At 40.7% G+C, this 19,845-nt stretch overlaps 1 protein-coding gene across 9 annotated transcripts in view; it reads left to right on the top strand.

Annotated features, from left to right (window-relative positions):
* RFX4 (regulatory factor X4) overlaps positions 1-19,845 on the top strand; it is a 183,346-nt gene that overhangs the window by 144,762 nt on the left and 18,739 nt on the right. For 8 of the 9 annotated variants that reach the window (XM_053586647.1, XM_053586644.1, XM_053586648.1 and 5 more), the window contains 2 exons: positions 9,507-9,626; positions 9,956-10,117. In XM_053586647.1, the coding sequence (XP_053442622.1) occupies positions 9,507-9,626; positions 9,956-10,117 (282 nt within the window). The remainder of the gene's footprint in view (positions 1-9,506; positions 9,627-9,955; positions 10,118-19,845) is intronic. The other variant, XM_053586645.1, reaches the window with a different exon arrangement.

The following is a 19,845-nucleotide window of genomic DNA, read 5'->3' as shown; positions in this document are numbered from 1 at the left end:
TACATGTAAACATGAAAGAGGTAAAGTCTCCATCTTTCTTAAAGGCTGCATAATATTCCATGGTATACATGTACCACAATTTGCTAGTCCATTTGTGGGTCGATGGGCACTTGGGCTTCTTCCATGACTTAGCAATTATGAATTAGGCTGCAATAAACATTCTGGTACAGATGTCTTTATTATATTGTGATTTTTGGTCTTGTGGGTATAAACCTAGTAAAGGAAATATAGGATCGAATGGCAGGTCTATTTTTAGGTCTCTAAGTATTCTCCAAATGTTCTTCCAGAAGGAACGTATTAGTGTGCATTCCCACCAGCAGTGTAGAAGTGTGCCCTTTTCTCCACATCCATGCCAACATCTCTGGTTTTGGGATTTTGTTATGTGGGCTACTGTTACTGGGGTTAGGTGATATCTCAAAGTAGTTTTGATTGGCATTTCTCTGATGATTAAGGATGATGAGCTTTTTTTTCATGTGTTTGTAGAACATGTGTCTGTCTTCTTTAGAGAAGTTTCTCGTCAAGTCCCTTGCCCACCCTTAGATGGGATCACGTGTTCTTTTCTTGCTAATACGTTTTGAGTTCTCTGTGGATTCTGGTTATTAGACCTTTATCGGAGGTATAACCGACAAATATTTTCCATCAAAGATCAAATAACGGTAAGTAGCTGGATTCATCTCTTGGTTCTCTATTCTGTTCCACACATCTACTTCTCTGTTTTTGTGCCAATACCATTCTGTTTTGATCACTATCAATTTATAGTACAGTCTCAGGTCTGGTAGCGTGATTCCTCCTGCTTTGTTTTTATTGCTCAGTAATGTTTTGGCTATTCGAGGTTTTTTCTGATTCCATATAAAACAAAGTATTATTTTTTCAAGATCTTTAAAATATGACAATGGAGCTTTAATAGGAATTACATTAAAATTATATATTGCTTTGGGTAGTATAGACATTTTAACAATGTTGATTCTTCCCAGCCATGAGCATGATATGTTTTTCCATTTGTTAACATCTGTGGCTATTTCTTTTCTTAATGTTTCATAATTCTTTTTGTAGAGATCTTTCATGTCCTTTGTTAGGTATACTCCCAAATATTTCATCTTCTTTGGCACTACTGTGAAAGGAATAAAGTCCTTGACTGTTTTTTCGGCTTGGTTATTGTTGGTATATATAAAGGCTACAGATTTATGGGTGTTGATTTTGTAGCCTGAGACATTGCTGTATTCCTTGATCACTTCTAAAAGTTTTGTAGTAGAATCTCTAGTGTTTTCCAGATATGCAATCATATCATCTGCGAGGAGTGAAAGTTTGACCTCTTCTGACCCTATGTGGATACCCTTGATCGCCTTTTCTTCCCTAATTGCAATGGCTAGAACTCCCATTACAATGTTAAAGAGCAATGGAGACAATGGGCAACCTTGTCTGGTTCCTGATCTAAGTGGAAATGATTTCAATTTAACTCGATTCAATACGATATTGGCTGTAGGTTTGCTGGAGATGGCCTCTATTAGTTTAAGAAATGTCCCTTCTATATCAATTTTCTTAAGTGTTCTGATCATGAAGGGATGCTGGATATTATCAAAAGCTTTTTCTGCATCAATTGAAAGAATCATATGGTCCTTATTTTTTAGTTTGTTTGTGTGCTGAATTACATTTATAGATTTACGTATATTGAACCAGCCTTGAGACCCTGGGAAAAATCCCACTTGTTGTATAATTTTTTTGATGTGTTGTTGGATTCTGGGTGTATAATTTTTTTGATGTGTTGTTGGATTCTGTTTGTTTAGGATCTTATGCAGTATTTTAGCATCAATATTCATTAGTGATACTGGTCTATAATTTGTTTTTCTTGTTGGGTCTTTCCCTGGTTTGGGGATAAAGGTGATGTTTGCTTCATAGAATGTGTTGGGTAATATTCCTTCTTTTTCTATATTTTGGAAGAGGTTTAGTAATATAGGTACTAGTTCTTCTTTAAAGGTTTGGTAGAATTCTGACGTAAAGCCATCTGGTCCTGGGCTTTTCTTTTTAGGGAGATTTTGTATAGTCGATGCTATTTCAGAACTTGATATAGGCCTGTTCAACATTTCCACTTCATTCTGGCTAAGTCTTGGTAGGTGGCATACTTCCAGGTATTGGTCGATTTCTTTCAGATTTTCGTCTTTCTGAGAGTAGAGTTTCTTGTAGTATTCATTAAGGATTTTTTGAATTTCTGAGGAGTCTGTTGTTATTTCATCATTACCATTTCTGATTGATGAAATTAGGGATTTTACTCTTTTTTTCATGGTTAGGTTGGCCAAAGGTTCATCTATTTTATTGATCTTTTCAAAAAACCAACTTTTGGATTTATTGATCTGTTGTATAATTCTTTTGTTTTCAATTTCATTTAATTCTGCTCTGATTTTGGTTATTTCTTTTCTTCTGCTGGGTTTGGTGTTGGAGTATTCTTCCTTCTCCAGTTGCTTGAGATGTCCCATTAAGTTATTAATTTCCTCTCTTTCTGTTTTCTTTTTTTTTTTTTCAAAAAAAAATTTTTTTTTTAATTGTTGGGGATTCATTGAGGGTACAATAAGCCAGGTTACACTAATTGCAATTGTTAAGTAAAGTCCCTCTTGCAATCATGTCTTGCCCCCATAAAGTGTGACACACACCAAGCCCCCCCCGTCCCTCTTTCTGCTTCCCCCCCCCACCCCATATCTTTCTGTTTTCTTGAGGAAGGCTTGCAGTGCTATAAATTTCCCTCTTAGGACTGCCTTTGCAGTATCCCAGAGGTTCTGGTAATTCATGTCTTGATGGTTGTTTTGTTCCAAAAATTTGGTGATTTCCTTCTTAATCTCATCTATAACCCATCTATTCTTAGCATAAGGTTGTTTAGCTTCCATGTTTTTGTATGGGTATGCAGGTTCCTGTTGTTATTGAGTTCAACTTTTATTCCATGATGGTCTGAGAAGATGCAAGGAATAATTTCTATTTTTTTTAATTTGCTGAGGTTAGATTTATGGCCTAGGATGTGGTTGATTTTGGAGTATGTTCCGTGGGCTGATGAGAAGAATGTGTATTCAGTTTTGTTGGGATGAAATGTTCTGTAGATGTCTTTAGTTTAAATCTAAAATTTCTTTGCTTAGCTTCTTTTTGGAGGATCTATCCAGGACTGCTAAAGGGGTGTTAAAAGCTCCAACTACTATGGAACTGGAGGAAATCGAGTTGCTCATGTCTGTTAGAGTTTCTCTTATAAATTGAGGTGCGTTCTGGTTGGGTGCATAAATATTAATAATCGAAATCTCATCATCTTGAGTATTACTTTTAACAAATATGAAGTGTCCATCCTTATCCTTCCTTATTTTGGTTGGTTTCGAGCCTATTGTGTCTGCAAATAGGATTGCAATGCCTGCTTTTTTCTGCTTTCCATTTGCCTGGAGTATAGATGACCATCCCTTCGCCTTGAGTCTAGATTTGTCTTTTAATATAAGATGTGATTCTTGTATGCAGCAGATATCTGGCTTGAGTTTTTGTATCCAGTCAGCCAACCTGTGCCTCTTTAGAGGACAATTTAAACCATTCACATTAATTGAGAATATTGATAAGCCTTTCGAGAATCCGGTGGACATTTTTAATCCTTTTGTGACTGTGGAAGTTGGAATTTGATCAAAATTTTCTGTGTGGGTTTATTTTTGTGGTGGAGGATTATGCTGGTCTGTCTGGAGGATAGGTCTGAGAATCTCCTGGAGAGCTGGTTTAGTTATGGCAAATTTCTTCAACATGTGAATGTCATTGAAGTATTTAATTTCTCCGTCATAAATGAAGCTCACTTTAGCTGGGTACAGGATCCTGGGTTGAAAGTTATTTTGTTTTAGATTAAAAGTTGGTGACCATCTTCTTCTAACTTGAAAGGTTTCAGCAGAGAGATCTGCATTTATTCTAATATTCTTGCCCTTGTAGGTGATGGTTTTCTTTCATCTGGCTGCTTTCAGAATTTTCTCCTTCATATTAACTTTAGTGAAATTGACTATGATGTGTCTGGGGGATGTCTTATTTGGGTTGAGTCGTGCTGGAGTTCTGAACCTGTCTGCTATCTGAATTTCAGAATCTCTTGGCATGTCTGAAAAGTTCTCCTTCATAATCTCATGGAGAAGAGACTCTGTGCCACGTGAAGCCACTTCATCACTTTCGGGGATCGCTATAAGATGAATATTGGTTTTCTTCTAATTATCCCAGAGCTCTCTGAGAGAGTGATCTGTTTTTGCCCTCCATTTCTCTTCCTCTTTGAGAGTTTGGGAGCGTTCGAAAGCTTTGTCTTCAATGTCAGAAATCCTTTCTTCTGCTTGCTCCATTCTGACCATCTCTATAAGAAATAGAAAAAATAGCTGTGCCTATAGTCCCAACTACTCAGGAGGATGAAGCAGGAGGATTGCTTGAACTTGGGAGTTTGAAGTTGCTGTGAGCTGTGATGACGCCACTACATGCTAGCTCACTCAACAGAGTAAGACTCTGTCTCAATAAATAGGCCAGGCATGGTGGCTCACCCCTATAATCTTAGGACTCTGGGAGGTAGAGGTGGGTGGATTGCTTAAGCTCAGGAGTTCAAGACCACCCTGAGCAAGAGTGAGACCCCCCTCTCTAAAGATAGAGTGGAAAGTCTTTAAAAATGATTTTTCACATTCTCTTTGATGAAATAATCTACTCTAAATGGAAAATGAAGAGTACAACTTGAAAATACCAGATCTTTTCAACTGAATACCTTCCTAAGAACTTTGTGCCAAATAACTGGCCTCTGTGCCAGGTGACATCTGGATTTTAAACTTTTGTTTGACAAGTACACCACAAACACAGTTTTAAAAGTCACAGAAAGGGAGAAAATATTGTGTAATGCATGTAATAACTATCAAAGACTTAAACACTAGAATATATAATAAACCTCTTGAAATAGATTTTTGAAGACACACTGTGGTAGAAAAACGAGCAAAGAATATGAACAAGCAAGTCATGAAAGAAGAAATTTAAATAGACAATAATCATATGAAAAATGTGTGCCTTTGTAGTAATTAGGGTAATACAAATTATAAGGACAATCAACTAACATTCATTGTTATTTCATTCACCTTCAGGTTGGTGAAAATTGAATTTCATACACTACCGGTAAGAACATAAAAAATTCTGGTGAGCAATTTAGCACTCTCAAGATTAAAGATACAGGTTTCTTTGTGCCCAGTAACTCTGCTTCTAGTCCTAGACACAAGTAAACAGGTACAAAATTATTCACTGCAGACAGTTTCTTTTTTTTCGCCATACAGAATCTCATTCTGTCACCCTGGGTAGAGTGTCATGGTGTCATCATAGCTCACAGCACCCTCAAATTCCTGGGCTCAAATGATCTTTCTTGCCTCAGTTTTCCCAGTAGCTGGGACTATAGGCTCCTGCACAACACCTGGCTAGTTTTTCTACTTTTGGTAGAGACAGGGTCTTGCTCTTGCTCAGACTGGTCTCAAATTCCTGAGCTCAAGCAATTCACATGCTTCAACATCCCAGAATCCTAGGATTATAGGTGTGAGCCACTGCACCTGGCCACAGATAGTTTCTAACACTGGAAGTGTCAACTGTCTAAATTCCATCAACAGAGGAATAGATAAATTGTGGAATATTCAAATAGTAGCTGCTAAACTAGAGCTGTGTGTATTAATGTAGATAGGTCTAAAAAAAACTGAAAAGGTCAAAATGTAAGTTGTGGAATACTGTATAAAGTTTTATACCATTTATATCATTTGAAAACAGAAACAGACCATATGTTATTATGGATATATAAGTGTATGTAGGAAGGGTATAAAAATGCATGTGAACAATAAATAAGAAATTGAAGATCATGATTACCTCAAGGAATGAAAACAAGGAGGCAGAGAAATGGGATTAAGGAAGGGAACACAGAGTCTTCATCTTTATCTTCAATTTTTAAAAAAGATTCTGATTCAAATATAGTAAAATGTCAAGATATTATAAAGCTGGGTGGTGAGTACACTAGTCTTCATTTTTAAACTCTCTATACTTTTCTATGAGATTGAAATTTTTCATGAGAAAAAAGAAATGCTTTGATTCTATATAATACATTCAGCTATGTCTTTTTTTTTTCCATAACTGGCTGTGCTGCTCCTGAGCTCTGTGACTTTAGGCAAGTTATTTAAATCCCCTGAGCCTTCATTTCCCCAAGTATTGAAGGAAGATAATAATACTTTCTTCACGGTGTTGTTGGAAAGTTGAAGAACTGAGCACAATCCATATGGAAGTGGCCAAGGCTTGCCCATTTGACTTATTCATCCAACACGCATTCATTGAGCCCCCACTGTGTGCCCCCACTCTTCTAGACACAGGGTATAAAGCAGTTGCCTGCAATATCAAGCTTACAATCTTGTGGAAGAGGCATGCAATAAAGATGAAGTTAAACATACAGGAGAAAATAGTAGATGTGATCAGTGCTGAGGAGAGAGAAAGCAGGGGATGCCAGCTATAATCACTGTCGCCTCTTTGACATCACATCTTTGATGTTTCTCTGTCTCTTGCTCTCTCAGCTGTCTTTTGGTATCTTTTTCCCCCCCTCTCTTCCATTCCTACCGTCCCCCTACTGGCCATGACACCCTGGCACTGAACTGTTTATTGCCCAATAATCTTAATGATATATTTCTGCTTACTAAGGCCCTGTAGTTGTGTGGAATCAGAGAATGAGCTTTATGCTTCCTTCCTACTCAGAGCACTTAGCACAACAATAGGCAAGTGGGCTGTAGCTCCACAAACGCTTCCTGTTGGAAGGATGACTGAAAGTCAACAGACCAATTTAGGTAACTGATCAGAGCCATTAATGAAGACAGCTAGAAGCTCCACATCAACACACTCCCTAAAGCACAGTCTTCCAAGTCCTGCTAGATGTTTTCTTACACAAATTTCTTCACCTTGTCAGATCTTTGTTTCCTTGTATATAAAACAAGAAGGTTATTCCAAGGTGTCTGCCTGTCCCAAAACTACTAGGCTAAACCCATGTTTATCATCTAAGACTCTCCATTCTAATTCATTCCAATTCCATTCTAACATCATTATAGTGTTTATCTCTCTTTCTTTTCATGTTGACTTAGAACAACATCCCAGCAAATAATTCCTTCATTTTGGAGACCCTTGCAAGTATGTGATGCTCACTTTCAACTTCTCTGACTCTGACTTTATGAACAAAACGATCATGTCATAGGATCCTAGTGATGACAACACTGGCTCCCATTTATTAAGCATCTAGCATATACTTTTTCTCGTTATTTCTGTAACATAGGTTTTACTGTCCGCCTTTTAGCGAGCCATATTGCATGATGATGGAAGAGCAAATTCAGAACCTGAGTCTTAGGTTCAAGTCCTTAATAATTAACTATGTGACACTGGACAGTAAGTTTACCTCTCGTAGCCTCAATTTCCTTCTTTATAAAAGCAGAATATTTCTTATATGGTTGTGATAAGGATTAACTGCCATATTAAACCTATCATGATTAACATAGTGGCTGCCACAGAGCACAAACTCAGTAGTGTCTAATTTGGTTTCCAGTATTTATAAAAACTCAGAGGAGAGTAAAGGAACTCCTCTATGGTCATCGTTACTAAGTGGCAGAGCTAGGATCTCCACCTGGGCAGTTTGATCCAGAGCCCAAGTAATTACCCATGATGTTGCACCTCCTCAGTAGTCCACAGGGCTCATTTTCAGGAAGTGGTTGGAAACTTTAGTTTTGGAGACCATATCTCACAATGACTCAGTAGAACCTGAATTTTACTGAATTCCAAAGAGGGTTTGAAAAACAGACAACATAGCAGTGAAGATGGAAAAAGAATGTGAAGGAAGTGGAGGAGAGTGGACCTTGGCCTTGAGCTCTGTGCATTGGAACAAGGATGAGAGTCTGTGGAGGGGAGACGGGGACAGGGGTAGATGTGGACGGTTGGCTGGGCATTTAGTGACCCTTGAGTTAAGCCACGAATTGAAGCCACGTGGAATTAAGATGGAAAAAATTGATAAATTTCTCCAAGGAGTTCCCCCATCACCTTATTTCTAAGACTGGGAGAGAACTAGCTCCCAACTCAAATGGCCCCTCTGGGGTCCAAGTCACTTATGCAGAGCCTCATTTTCCCATCTGTGCTATGAAGCAATTGGACAAGGTGACTCATAAGGGGATTGGGAACAGATTTTGCCTCAGAACAAAGTTAGGCAAATCCCTACTCACTTCCTAATGAAGAGACCTATTTCCTCATCTGTAAGGGAGGATAACACCACCTGTCTCACAGTGTGCTGTCAGGAAGAGACGTCTGTTAAGTACCTGGCAGACTGCTTGGCACACTGCAAGCACTCAATAAACAAGAGATGTGATGACTATGATGAAGATGACAATAACGTGGTGGTGGTGGTGATAAAGGTAGAATCACGATGAAAATAACGCCAGAGAGTCTCATAAAGTCTCTAACAAAGCAAACTAGAAGGAGATGGGTAGAAGAGGCCAGCTTATGGGGGGTGAGTGAGAAGTTTTGGACATTTCATGGGACAGCAGGATAGCCACATGGGGGAGATGTCCCTTTAAAGACTTGGAAATATGGGATTGGAGATAAAGGCCTGGCTCCTCCGACCTGGGCACAACACACCCATTACGCCTTTATTAGAGAAGACATGAATTGAGCTTCTGCCATATGTTCATTGTTCCACTGTCCATAGCAGCGAAATGACATCAGAAAAGATGATGCAAAAGTGCCGGGCAAAGTCGGAATAAAAATACTCACCTTCCAGGATGGCGGGTAGAGATTAAATTAAAGAATATAAGACTTTGAGCACAGAGACTGGCACATAGGAAAGTCTTTAAAAATGATTGTTCACATTCTCTTTGATGAAATAGAAAATGAAGAGTACAACTTGAAACTACAGATCTTTTCAACTGAATACCTTCCTAAGAACTGTGTGCTACATAAGATCTCAGGAAAATTTAGGAAAATAATTCAGTTGTTGCAATTTTGAAATTTAGATTCTGTTCCCAGAATTATATCAGGTACATTGGTAGATAGCAATGAACTAGGAAGCAAAGTCCCTGACCTGGACATACTTAAAAGTCCAACTAGGGGCATAATATGCTTGTATTAGAGATTAAAATGCAAGGCACTATGTCAGTAAGTGCCGAACAGAGTGAGGGGTGCTCAGATGAGGAGGAGAGGTGAGAAATATTTGGACAGATGGTTTAGTGGGTGCCATTTTGATGGTGTCATTGTAACAACAGAGCAAGGAAAAGATTGACTTGCCACAAACTGTTCATGACACTTATCTTATGCCAAGCACTAGGCCAGGCTGAGGGTACAGCAAAGAGCAACCTCTGAGCATGAGGGGATTGCAACTGAGTGAAGAACTGAGATTCTTAAGCTGACCACGAGAGCGGAGTGCTCCATGTGTAGCTGACCAGGCATGGGGGCCATGTGTGAAACGACATGACTTTCTCTTCTGTTTGATCTTTGTTCACCAGGGTCTTTTCACTTAATTCACTTGATGTTTGATGACTATGTGCTCTACTTATTGGAATCTCTGCACTGTCAGGAGCGGGCCAATGAGCTCATGCGAGCCATGAAGGGAGAAGGCAGCACTGGTAAGCCAGCACTGCGTGTGCTTCATGAACTGCGTCCTTCCTTCCGAGCTCTGTTTCCTTAACTCTGTACCCCAAGGAATTTATTAATAGTTATGGTGAGTGGGTCAAGTGGTGTGAAACCAATAATGTATTTTCCCCTTTAGAGTAGGCATGTAATGTATATGGGCATCGTCTTGAGTGCAACCATGGGGATGGGAAGCCATCCGAGTGTTTTAAGCAAGGGAGTAACATGACACAGATTCAAAAGAATACTTCATTTTTGTAAAGTGCATTAAAGACAACTTGCCTTGACATTTGGTTCTAAGAACTCATCCTGTCTCCATCCATAGCAGAAGTCCGAGAAGAGATCATCCTGACAGACGCCACCCCACCAACTCCTTCACCAGTGCCATCATTTTCTCCTGCAAAATCTGCCACATCTGTGGAAGTGCCACCTCCCTCCTCCCCCGTTAGCAACCCATCCCCTGAGTACACTGGCCTCAGCACTACAGGTAATAAGAGGTCCCTCAAAAGCTTTGGGTGGGGAGTTATTGTTTAAAGCAAGGGCTTTCTGGAAAAGCATTCTTTGCCTCCAGTCTCCAAAAGACAATGCCCAAGCCGGGGTATCTTCCTGGATCCATGAACGACTTTCCAGTGCTCATTTATTTATTGGTACATGTTCTGTGTGCTTCTGTTTTCAAGCTGGCAGATTAAGTATATGATAAAAACTCCACCCCCAAAATTAAGCTGCTGAAATGATTAAAATGATATATAACATAAATTAATACACAGCCATTCTTGAAAACAAGAAAGGGAATTCTCTATGAACCAAAAACTGAGCAGCATCTCTGGAAAGGACAAGAAGCCACTTCTTAAGTTATGGCAACCCTAAGTGAGCCAAACTAGGGTTGTTTGCTGTGAGGCTGACGATGCCATGAGGCTGCTCTGATGAGAGGCCCATACAGAACAAGACATCATAGAATTCTCATAAAATTAAATTATAACTGAGGGTCAGGGGTGGTGGCTCACACCTATAATCCTAGAACTCTGGGAGACCAAGGCAGGTGAATCGCCTGAGCTCAGGTGTTACCAGACTGAGCAAGAGTGAGACTTCCTCTTTACTAAAAAAATAAAAAAATTAAAAACTAGCAGGGCATAATGCCAGCTACTTGGGAAGCTGAGGCAAGAATATTACTTGAGCCCAAGAGTTTGAGGTTTCTATAAGCTATGCTACCATGGCACTCTACCCAGGATGACAGAGTGAGACTCTTTCTCAAAAAAAAGTAAAGAAAACATTTACAACCGAGAATCACTCAAGCCTCCATTTACACCTAAAGGAAAGCAGAGATCCAAACAGATATGTGTACATCTATGTTCATAGCAGCATAATTCGTGATAGCTAAAGGTAGAAATAACCCAGTGATGGATGAATGGATGAGCAAAATGTGGTGTGTACGTAAATGGGCTGAAATCCTGACACACACTGCAACGCGAACGAACCCTACAGACAGTATGCTCTGTGAAAAAAGCCAGACACAAAAAGACAAACATGTGATTCCACTTAGATGAGGTACCTCAAATAGCTGAATTCATGGAGACAGAGTAGAATAGTAGTTGCCAAAGGCTGGAGAGAGTGGGAAACAAGGAGTTAGTGTTGAACAGGTGCAAAATCTCAGTTTGGAAAGAGGAAAAAGTTCTGGAAATGGATGGTGGTGATGGTTGCACAACATTGCAAATAGATTTAATGCCACTGAACTGTACATTTAAAAATGGTTAAAATGGTAAACTTTATGTTGTGTATATATTACTGCAAGAAAAAGTCACCCATGCATCTGTGGAAGCCCAATTGCATGAACAAGAAATAACAAACTAAAGAAAAGTGGGCCCGGCGTGGAGGCTCGTGCGTGTAATTCTAGCACTCTGGGAGGCCAAGGTGGTGATTGCTTGAGCTCAGAAGTTTGAGATCAGTCTGAGCAAGAACAAGACCCCTTCTCTACTAAAATATAAAAGAAAAAAGAAAAAAAAAAACAGCCAGGTGTTGTGGCGGGCACCTGTAGTCTCAGTTATTCAGGAGGCTGAGGCAAGAAGATTGCTTGAGCCCAGGAGTTTGAGGTTGCTATGAGCTATGACACTACAGCACTCTACCCAGGGTGACAGAGTGAGCAACTCTATTAAACAAACAAACAAAAAAAAAGTAAATGAAAGTTTTCATAGCCAAAGGAATGAAGTCTGAAAAGAACTGTTAAGATGAGAACGAAAAAGAAGAAATCATACCCATTAGAGTCAAGTAAAAACCTTCTAAAAGAAATATGTAATTGTGGCTCACGCCTGTGATCCCAGCACTGTGGGAGGCTGAGGAAGGAGAACTGATTGAGCTCAGGAGTTTGAGACTAGCCTGAGCAAGAGTGAGACCCTAACTCCTAAAAAAATGAAAAACCCCAGCTGGGCGCCTCTGCAAGCACCTGTAATCCCAGCAGCTTCCGGAGACTGAGGCAGCAGGATGCCCACAGCTGGAGTCTGAGGTTGCAGTGAGCTATGACGCCATTGCACTTTGCTCAGGGCATAGGGTGGGACTCTGTCTCAACAACAACAACAAAAAGCAAAGAAATAAAAATAAAAAATAATTGTAATAGGTTGAATGTTAGAAAATTAGTTTTAACTGAAAGAGAATTAGTAAACTGAAGACTGAGCTGAGGAATTCTAGGGTAATGTGATACACAGATAAAGAAAAGGGAAGTTAAAGGCAATACTCAGAGAAAGGGTTGATAAATCTAGAAATTCCAATAATCAAATCTGGCAAGTATTCCAGAGACAGTAGAGAAGTAAAGGCTGACTGTTTTACATAATGGAAAAATGACAAAACTTTTTAGACTGAAAGCTCTCATTGAATACTGTGCTGAATAAATGGAAAAAGAAAAAAAACTTACCTCTAAATCTACTGAAGAAAATCAAAGATTTTGCTGCGCGTGATGGCTCATGCCTATAATCCTAGCACTCTGGGAGGCCAAGGCCGGTGGAATGTCTGAGCTCAGGAGTTCAAGACCAGCCTGAGCAAGAGCAAGACCCTGTGTCTATTAAAAATAGAAAAACTCACCCTAGCTGGGCCTTGTGGCTGGCACCTGTAGTCCCAGCTACTTGGGAGGCTGAGGCAGGAGGATTGCTAGAACCCAGGAGTTTGAGGTTGCTGTGAGCTATCATGACACCAGGGCATTCTACCCAGGGCAACAGAGTAAGACTCTATCTCAGAATAAAAGAAAAGGAAAATCAAAGATAAAAGAAAGCTACTTAGCTTTTTAAAAGAAAACATAGATAATCTCTGATGGAGAGAGAATTAGACTGTCATCAGAAACATCAGATTTAGTACCTGAAATAGTATTTTTGAAGTTCAAAGAAAACCTTGAATGCACACATATGCATACATGTTTATAAACGTATATTTGTACATACATGTCTATGTGTGTCTATATAGACTCGTGTGTACATAAATGTGGATGTATTTCCCTTGAGGATGTTTTATGTGCCAAGTGCTGTGCTGGGTGCTATGAGAATTATGCAGATTAATATGCTAAGTCCTTGCTACTACGAGACAACCACAAGAATAACAGAAGTACAGAGACAACTGTAATAGAAGGAAGAATGTGGCATGTCCAGTAAGCAAGGTATGAAGTCATGTTGGGAGCTTCCCAAGAAGGAGAGGTTCCACCTGGTTGGAGGTATCCGGGAACACCTCACAAAAACTCCAATCTTTGCCGAGTGAAGAGCTTGATAATTGATTGATTATCTTTCCATCCAAACCTGCTAATATTATCCTCCCATTACCCAGGCACAAAATAGGAAAGCCAGCTTCAAATCTTTCCCTTCCCTCCACTCTTGTATTAGTCAGGAAGGACTAAGCTGCTGCAGCAAATAGATCCAAACATGGACAGAGTTAACACAACAGAAATGTATTTCATGCCTGAAAACAGTACTGGCAGACTATTCGGTCATAGTGGAGGCTCTCTGTAATGCAGGCATTTGGAAACACCTATTCCTTCAATATCAGGCTCTACAATGCCCCAGGGCAGTGGTTCTCGGCATGTCCTGGAAACCTATGTGTACCAGACATGCTCCTGTCAGGTCCCACTGTAGACCTACTGAATTGGAAACACTAGTGGGTAGAGCCCAGCAATATTCTTCAGTAAGCCTCAAGCTCACCCGACTGAGGACCACTGCCTTAGGTGCCTCTGTCAAGAGTGCAACCAGCTAGCAGGAATGAGAAAAGGGCGTGAAAGGGGGAAAGCCCACTTTCTTAAAATTCTTGGCCTGAAGGTGGAACACGTCACTTCCATTTTAATTCCATCAGTGAGTCACTTAGCCCCAGTAACTACAAAAGAGGCTGAGGAATGTAGAATAGCAAACAAGTAGCCAGCGGGTGGAGGGACGGGTTTAGAGGGGACAGCTGGCATTCCCCATCTCACCTCCCAAGTCTGGTCATTCTAAGACAAATCTAGACTGATCTGTTTTTTCCCATCCTACTCGTGCCTCTGCTCCAGGCCTCCCCCACCTCTCATGGACACCTGCAGTGACTCTCACGCTGTCCACTCTCACACTGTCCACTAGGCTTATTTTTGTGAGGTTCATACTTCCACCAAGTGTTGGCGCAAAGAACCTCCTGCCCCCACACTAAAGCCTTCAAGAGTGCTCTTTCTTCAAGTCACTTCTCACACTATTCCTCCTTCCAAGGCTAGCCGCCTTCCACCTTCTGTCTGACTTACCTTCTTAGCATTTCCATCACCCTCCCAGTTAGAATCTTCCTCCAGATCCTCATAGCACAGGCTTCATTATATCCTAGTTCCACTTAGGACTGTTTCAGAATAGATTGAGAACTAATTTTTTTTTTTCCTGAGGATCACAGATTGACCCATTATGAATGTTGTCTTTTATCATTCATTCATTAACTCACATATCCATCCACTTATCCTCACATATCCATCCACTTATCCAACAAGTATTTCTCGAGTGGCTTCTATATGCTAAACACTCCTACTCATGGTCCCTAACCCCTGGAAGTTCATGTTTAGAGGTTAGGGTTCTGATGAGTAAATGGGCAGCCACAATAGTATGATGAGTGCTAAGTTGGGAGAAGTGTCAGAGTGTTATGGGTGCACAAAGGCAGGAAGGAGGTGTTCCAGGAGGAGGAAGTAGCTGGTAAAAAGGGCTGGAGGTAAGGCTGGTGGTGTGGCAACACCTATAATCATAGCACTGTAGGAGGCCAAGGCAGGTGGATCACCTGAGCTCAGGAGTTTGAGACCAGCCTGAGCAAGAGTGAGACCTGATCTCTACTAAAGACAGGAAAAAACTGGGCATCATGGCAAGTGCCTGTAGTCCCAGCTACTTGAGAGGCCAAGGCTAGAGGATGGCTTGAGCCCAAGAGTTTGAGGTTGCTGTGAGCGAGGATGACACCAGGTCACTCTACCCAGGGCAACAGAGTGAGACTCTGTCTCAAAAAACAAAACAAAACAAAAGGGCTGGAGGCAAGGGGGAGTATATATAGCCGGAGTCTTTGGATTAATTCCGTCCCCAAAGTTTCTTCTCTCTGCAGAACTACACCCACTCAGAAAGGGAATAGGTGGATCCCTCAGAGCCTGACCTGGTACCTGGACAGGTACCTGTCATTTTTTATGCTTGGCAACAAACTCAGTGGCCCTCTATCAGGGACTGCTAAGGAAACTTTGTTCCTCAAAAGAATGAAAACTGGGTTGTTGATAAATGGCCTTAGATCAAGCTTTGATTTCATGTTGGGTACACAGCTAGAAAAAAAATCTCTTCTTTTGTGGAAATTTAGATCTGAGCATAACCATATTTGTTTACAAAGATGTACCTCAATTCTACTTTGAGGAGGAAGAATGTGATTAGACTTCCACCTCCCGCCCATTTTTCTTTCCATAGTGGGTTTTACTTCCTGCTTAGAGGCTCAGGAAGAGGAATTATAGAGAAAAGAACAACTTTATCCACTGAAAACAAAAAGGGAAGAGTTTATGCACTGTTCTCAGCTCTTCAGCAGGTCTCTGGAGTTCTTCAAAGATTGAAATTATTGGGCAACCATCCTGAGTCTGCTGCCTACTGCAGGAAGGAGCCATTTGCCCAAATAACCTGCCGCCACCAGGGAGACACACACAGAAGTCTGCTAGTGATAACGACCTTCTGAAGGAAACAGGGAAATTATGCATTATGAAGTTAAACCCATTTGGTTGAAACATTTCTTGAAGCGTGGCAAAATATCAAACAAGGCGAAGAGTGTGAAGGAAGGATTCCCAGGATCTTCTCCTTATTCTCAGCCATCTAGGGAGTCTGCCTGGCTTTCTTTGTAGCAATTTGAAGGCCTCAAGCTATGGCAGGTATGATAGCCAAGTCCACAGGAATATCATAAATGTGTTCAGAGATTTCTGTGCAATGTGTTCAAGAGTCATAAAAGTAGCTTCTTAGAAATACAAATGTGAAACAGGTTCTCTTCAAATGATTGTAAGCTTTGAAGATTTTGGCACATTCCAGCTTTGTTCTCAGATATCTCCAGGGGGCATTAAAAATGTCATCCTATATAAAACAATGCATAATATTTTTCTCAAGTACCACTTTTAAAATACTCTGTTGCTAAACTAAACTGGATCTTGGCATGCAATGTGGGTCGCAGTCTTGGAGGAAACAATCATAACTTCCTAATAACATGTATGATTTTATAGATATTTCATTATTATGCACAAATTATCCATGATATACACCTTATATTAGGAAATCTATTATGGTAGGCTTCTTAAATTTGGGAATTAATCCAATTAAAACTTTCATTGAACACTATTATGAATTTGTGAACAATTATGTAAATCTTATAAAACACATTTGCCTATTTTTTAAAAAGTTAACTCAACACATAGTTTTCATGCCCAGTTAATTTTTATTTCTATTTTAAAATTAGTGCTTGATTTATGTCCTTTCTACTTTTCGAAAAAGTTTCTGAAGTAGTTTCTAATAAAGACAGGAAAACCAATTTCTTAAGAAGGACCCAAATGAGGAAGCAAAAAATAAAGAAAAGGTAGGGGAAAATTAAAACAAAGCAATTGCTGGCTAAAAACATTTATTAAAGCCTCAATTGAGGGGCAATGCCTGTGGCTCAGTGGGTAGGGCGCCAGCCCCACATACCCAGGGTAGTGGGTTCCAACCCGGCCCCGGCCAAACTGCAACAAAAAAACAGCCAGGTGTTATGGCGGGCGCCTGTAGTCCCAGCTCCTCAGGAGGCTGAGGCAGGAGAATCGCCTAAGCCCAGGAGTTGGAGGTTGCTGTGAGCTGTGATACCATGGCACTCAACTGAAGGTAATAAAGTGAAACTCTGTCTCAAAAAAAAAAAAAAACCCTCAACTGAATGTTATGGGATCTAGTTGTTTTGTTGGGTTTCTAGCATATTCTGAGTGTCATTGAGTAGACAATGTAAGTATTACCAGTTTCGACTTATTGAAAGTAAAGGCAATCAGGACCTGCAATTCCTCAACAAATGTCTCACTTTAAATGGATACTTCCCCATTTTTCAACTATGAAAAAGGAACAGTATTATGTCTGCTTTGTTTAATTTTTTTTTTTTTTTTTTTTTTTTTGCGGTTTTTGGCTGGGGTCAGGTTTGAACCCACCACCTCTGGTATATGGGGCCGGCAATTATGTCTGCTTCGTGAACATAAATTAACGTAAATTAATTTAACGTAAATTAATTCACTGCACATAACCTTTTGGCATCCTTTGACACAGGGACTAGGGAATCCAAGGTAGCACAGACAATGAGTCACGACTCCGTAGGAAAACAGCCAGTCTCCTTATCCTCATCTACGTCTAGTTCCACACCCATTATTTCCAAATATGTTTTCTTAAAACTGTACTTACTGTTTTGAAAAGTGGAGGGAGAAAGGGAGAGGAAAGGACTATCTGGTAGCTAAAATTCCTGACATATGGCCAATTTTGATCGGGTTTATTAAGAGAAAGGTTAAAAAATTCTGTTTGAATAGATTTCTACAAGGTAAAATTGAGCCAATTTGTCCATCCCTCCCCGCCAACTTCGTGAGTTTCCAACCTCCCTTGTGACAGGGACAAAGTTTAGAAACCTTACCTTTCTTTAAGGAAACTGGCTCTGTTCCTCCTGAGGAGGATGGCATGTGGTGCCAAACTGATCAGCCCACTTAACATGACCTTGGGCTATACTTCTTTACTGTCATCTAAAGCAAAATGTTAAGCTCCCGACTGTGTTCTGGTCGGTCAGGCCACAGAAGGGTTCTAAAACCTCGTTTATGATGTCCTTTTAAGTATTCTCTCCTTCAGCAATGACAATAGAAGTTAACTATTAAACTCCTGTTTTCAACTTCCCACCATGGGTTCCCTGCTACACAAAACCAGCAAATTAAATCATTGAGATGCTAGGAAGGATACCTAATGAAATAAAGGCAAACTCCCCATAAATGACCCTAACTGTAGAACATCTGGCCTTCCCAGCTGCATTTTCTCTAAATGAGTTGAGGTTCTGACAAACATAACCGACCCTTAGTCTTTCCAAATAACAAAAGCCCAGTTATTCTGGGGCAGCTGAAGTGGGGTAGGGTGGACACTTCAGCCCTGCCACAGAGCCTGCAATGACTCATTTACAGAACCTCACTGCCAGTGAATTCCTTTAGCCATCCCTGCTGCTTTCTTTCTTTAAAGGAATGGAATTAGAAAAAATAAGCTGGGATTGAAAGTACATTTTTTAATCCACTCTTTGTGGATCACACCATCAAGTCTTGGCTTGATGTTGGGACCTTGGATCTCTCATTCATTTGTTTGTTCATTCAACAAAAATGTATTCTGTGTCTAATCTATGCCATGTCCTAGGGGTATAGAAGCCAAAGAAAGACATAGTCTCTGTCCTCATAGTACTTACCTTCTAGTGGGTAGGAGTCAATACGGAAGGAAACTACCTGGCCTGGCACAGTGTACAGCACTTTGAGAGGCCAAGGCAGAAGGATTACTTGAGGCCAGGAGTTCAAGACCAGCTTGGGTAACATAACAAAACCCCATTTCTGAAAAAATAGAAAAATTAGCCAGACGTGGTGGTGTATGCCTATAATTCCAGCTGTTCTGGAGGCCAAGGCAGGAGGATCGGTTAAGCCCAGGAGTTCAAGGCTGCAGTGAGCTATGATCACCATCACTCCAGCCTGGGTGACAGAATGAGATCTTGTCTTTAAAAACAAAACACTTTTGTTTAAATGTTTAAAGGAGGCCAGGTGCCATGGCTCACGCCTATAATCCTAGCACTCTGGGAGGCCAAGGTGGGTGGATTGTCTAAGCTCTGGCGTTCCAGACCAGCCTGAGCTAGAGCGAGACCCTGTCTCTAAAAAATAGCCAGGCATTGTGGTGCGTGCTTGTAGTCCCAGCTACTTGGGAGGCTGAGGCAGAGGATCACTTGAGCCTAAGAGTTTGAGATTGCTATGAGCTATAAGGCCACAGCACTCTACTGAGGGCAATAAAGTAAGACTCTGTCTCCAAAAAAAAAAAGTTTAAAGGAAGTAAACCACCAAGCAAACATGTAATTTCAAATGGTCATTAATGCTATGAGTGAAAATAATAGAGTACTAAGAAAAAGTAGAAAATGGGGACCCACCTGTGTTGGTGGTCAGGGAATGCCGGAGGAGGTGACATTTATTTGAGGCCTAAAGTATCACAAGGGCCAGCCACATAAAGGTTGAGGAGGGAAAAAGAACATGCTAGGCAATGAAGACAGCATGTGTGCAGGCCTGAGGCAGAAAGGACCTCAGCACAGTGAGGACAGACCAGTGCCCACACCAGGGAAGCCAGCAGCAGGAGGGCAAGCTGCAGGACAGGCTGAGGCTGGATTACGAAGCAACGCATCTCTCTGGGAACTGATGCCTTTGCTGCCGCTTGTCAATTTGGTCAGATTTTGACCATGGAAGAATTGTAGAGTGTAACTCAAACAGATGATGTTTCCAGCCTCAGTAGGCAGTCTTCTTAAACACTGCTATCTTATAGACAGGTGATGGCCGATCAGATGCATAGAGATAAATTCCCGATACTTTCCCTGTATCGGTCTTGAAAGTTATAGGAAATGTTTGTTTAATACCACATATTGTTACTTTCTGTGATAATGGAAATGTGCTTTTATCTCAGCTGTCCAAAACAGTAGCCACTAGCCACATGTAGCTATTAAGCACTTCAAATGTGGCTAGTGCAA

The sequence above is a fragment of the Nycticebus coucang genome, chromosome 3, assembly GCF_027406575.1.
Source record: "Nycticebus coucang isolate mNycCou1 chromosome 3, mNycCou1.pri, whole genome shotgun sequence".
NCBI lineage: Eukaryota > Metazoa > Chordata > Mammalia > Primates > Lorisidae > Nycticebus > Nycticebus coucang.
Note: the sequence above shows the minus strand (reverse complement) of the source record. Positions and strands in the feature narration are given on the sequence as shown.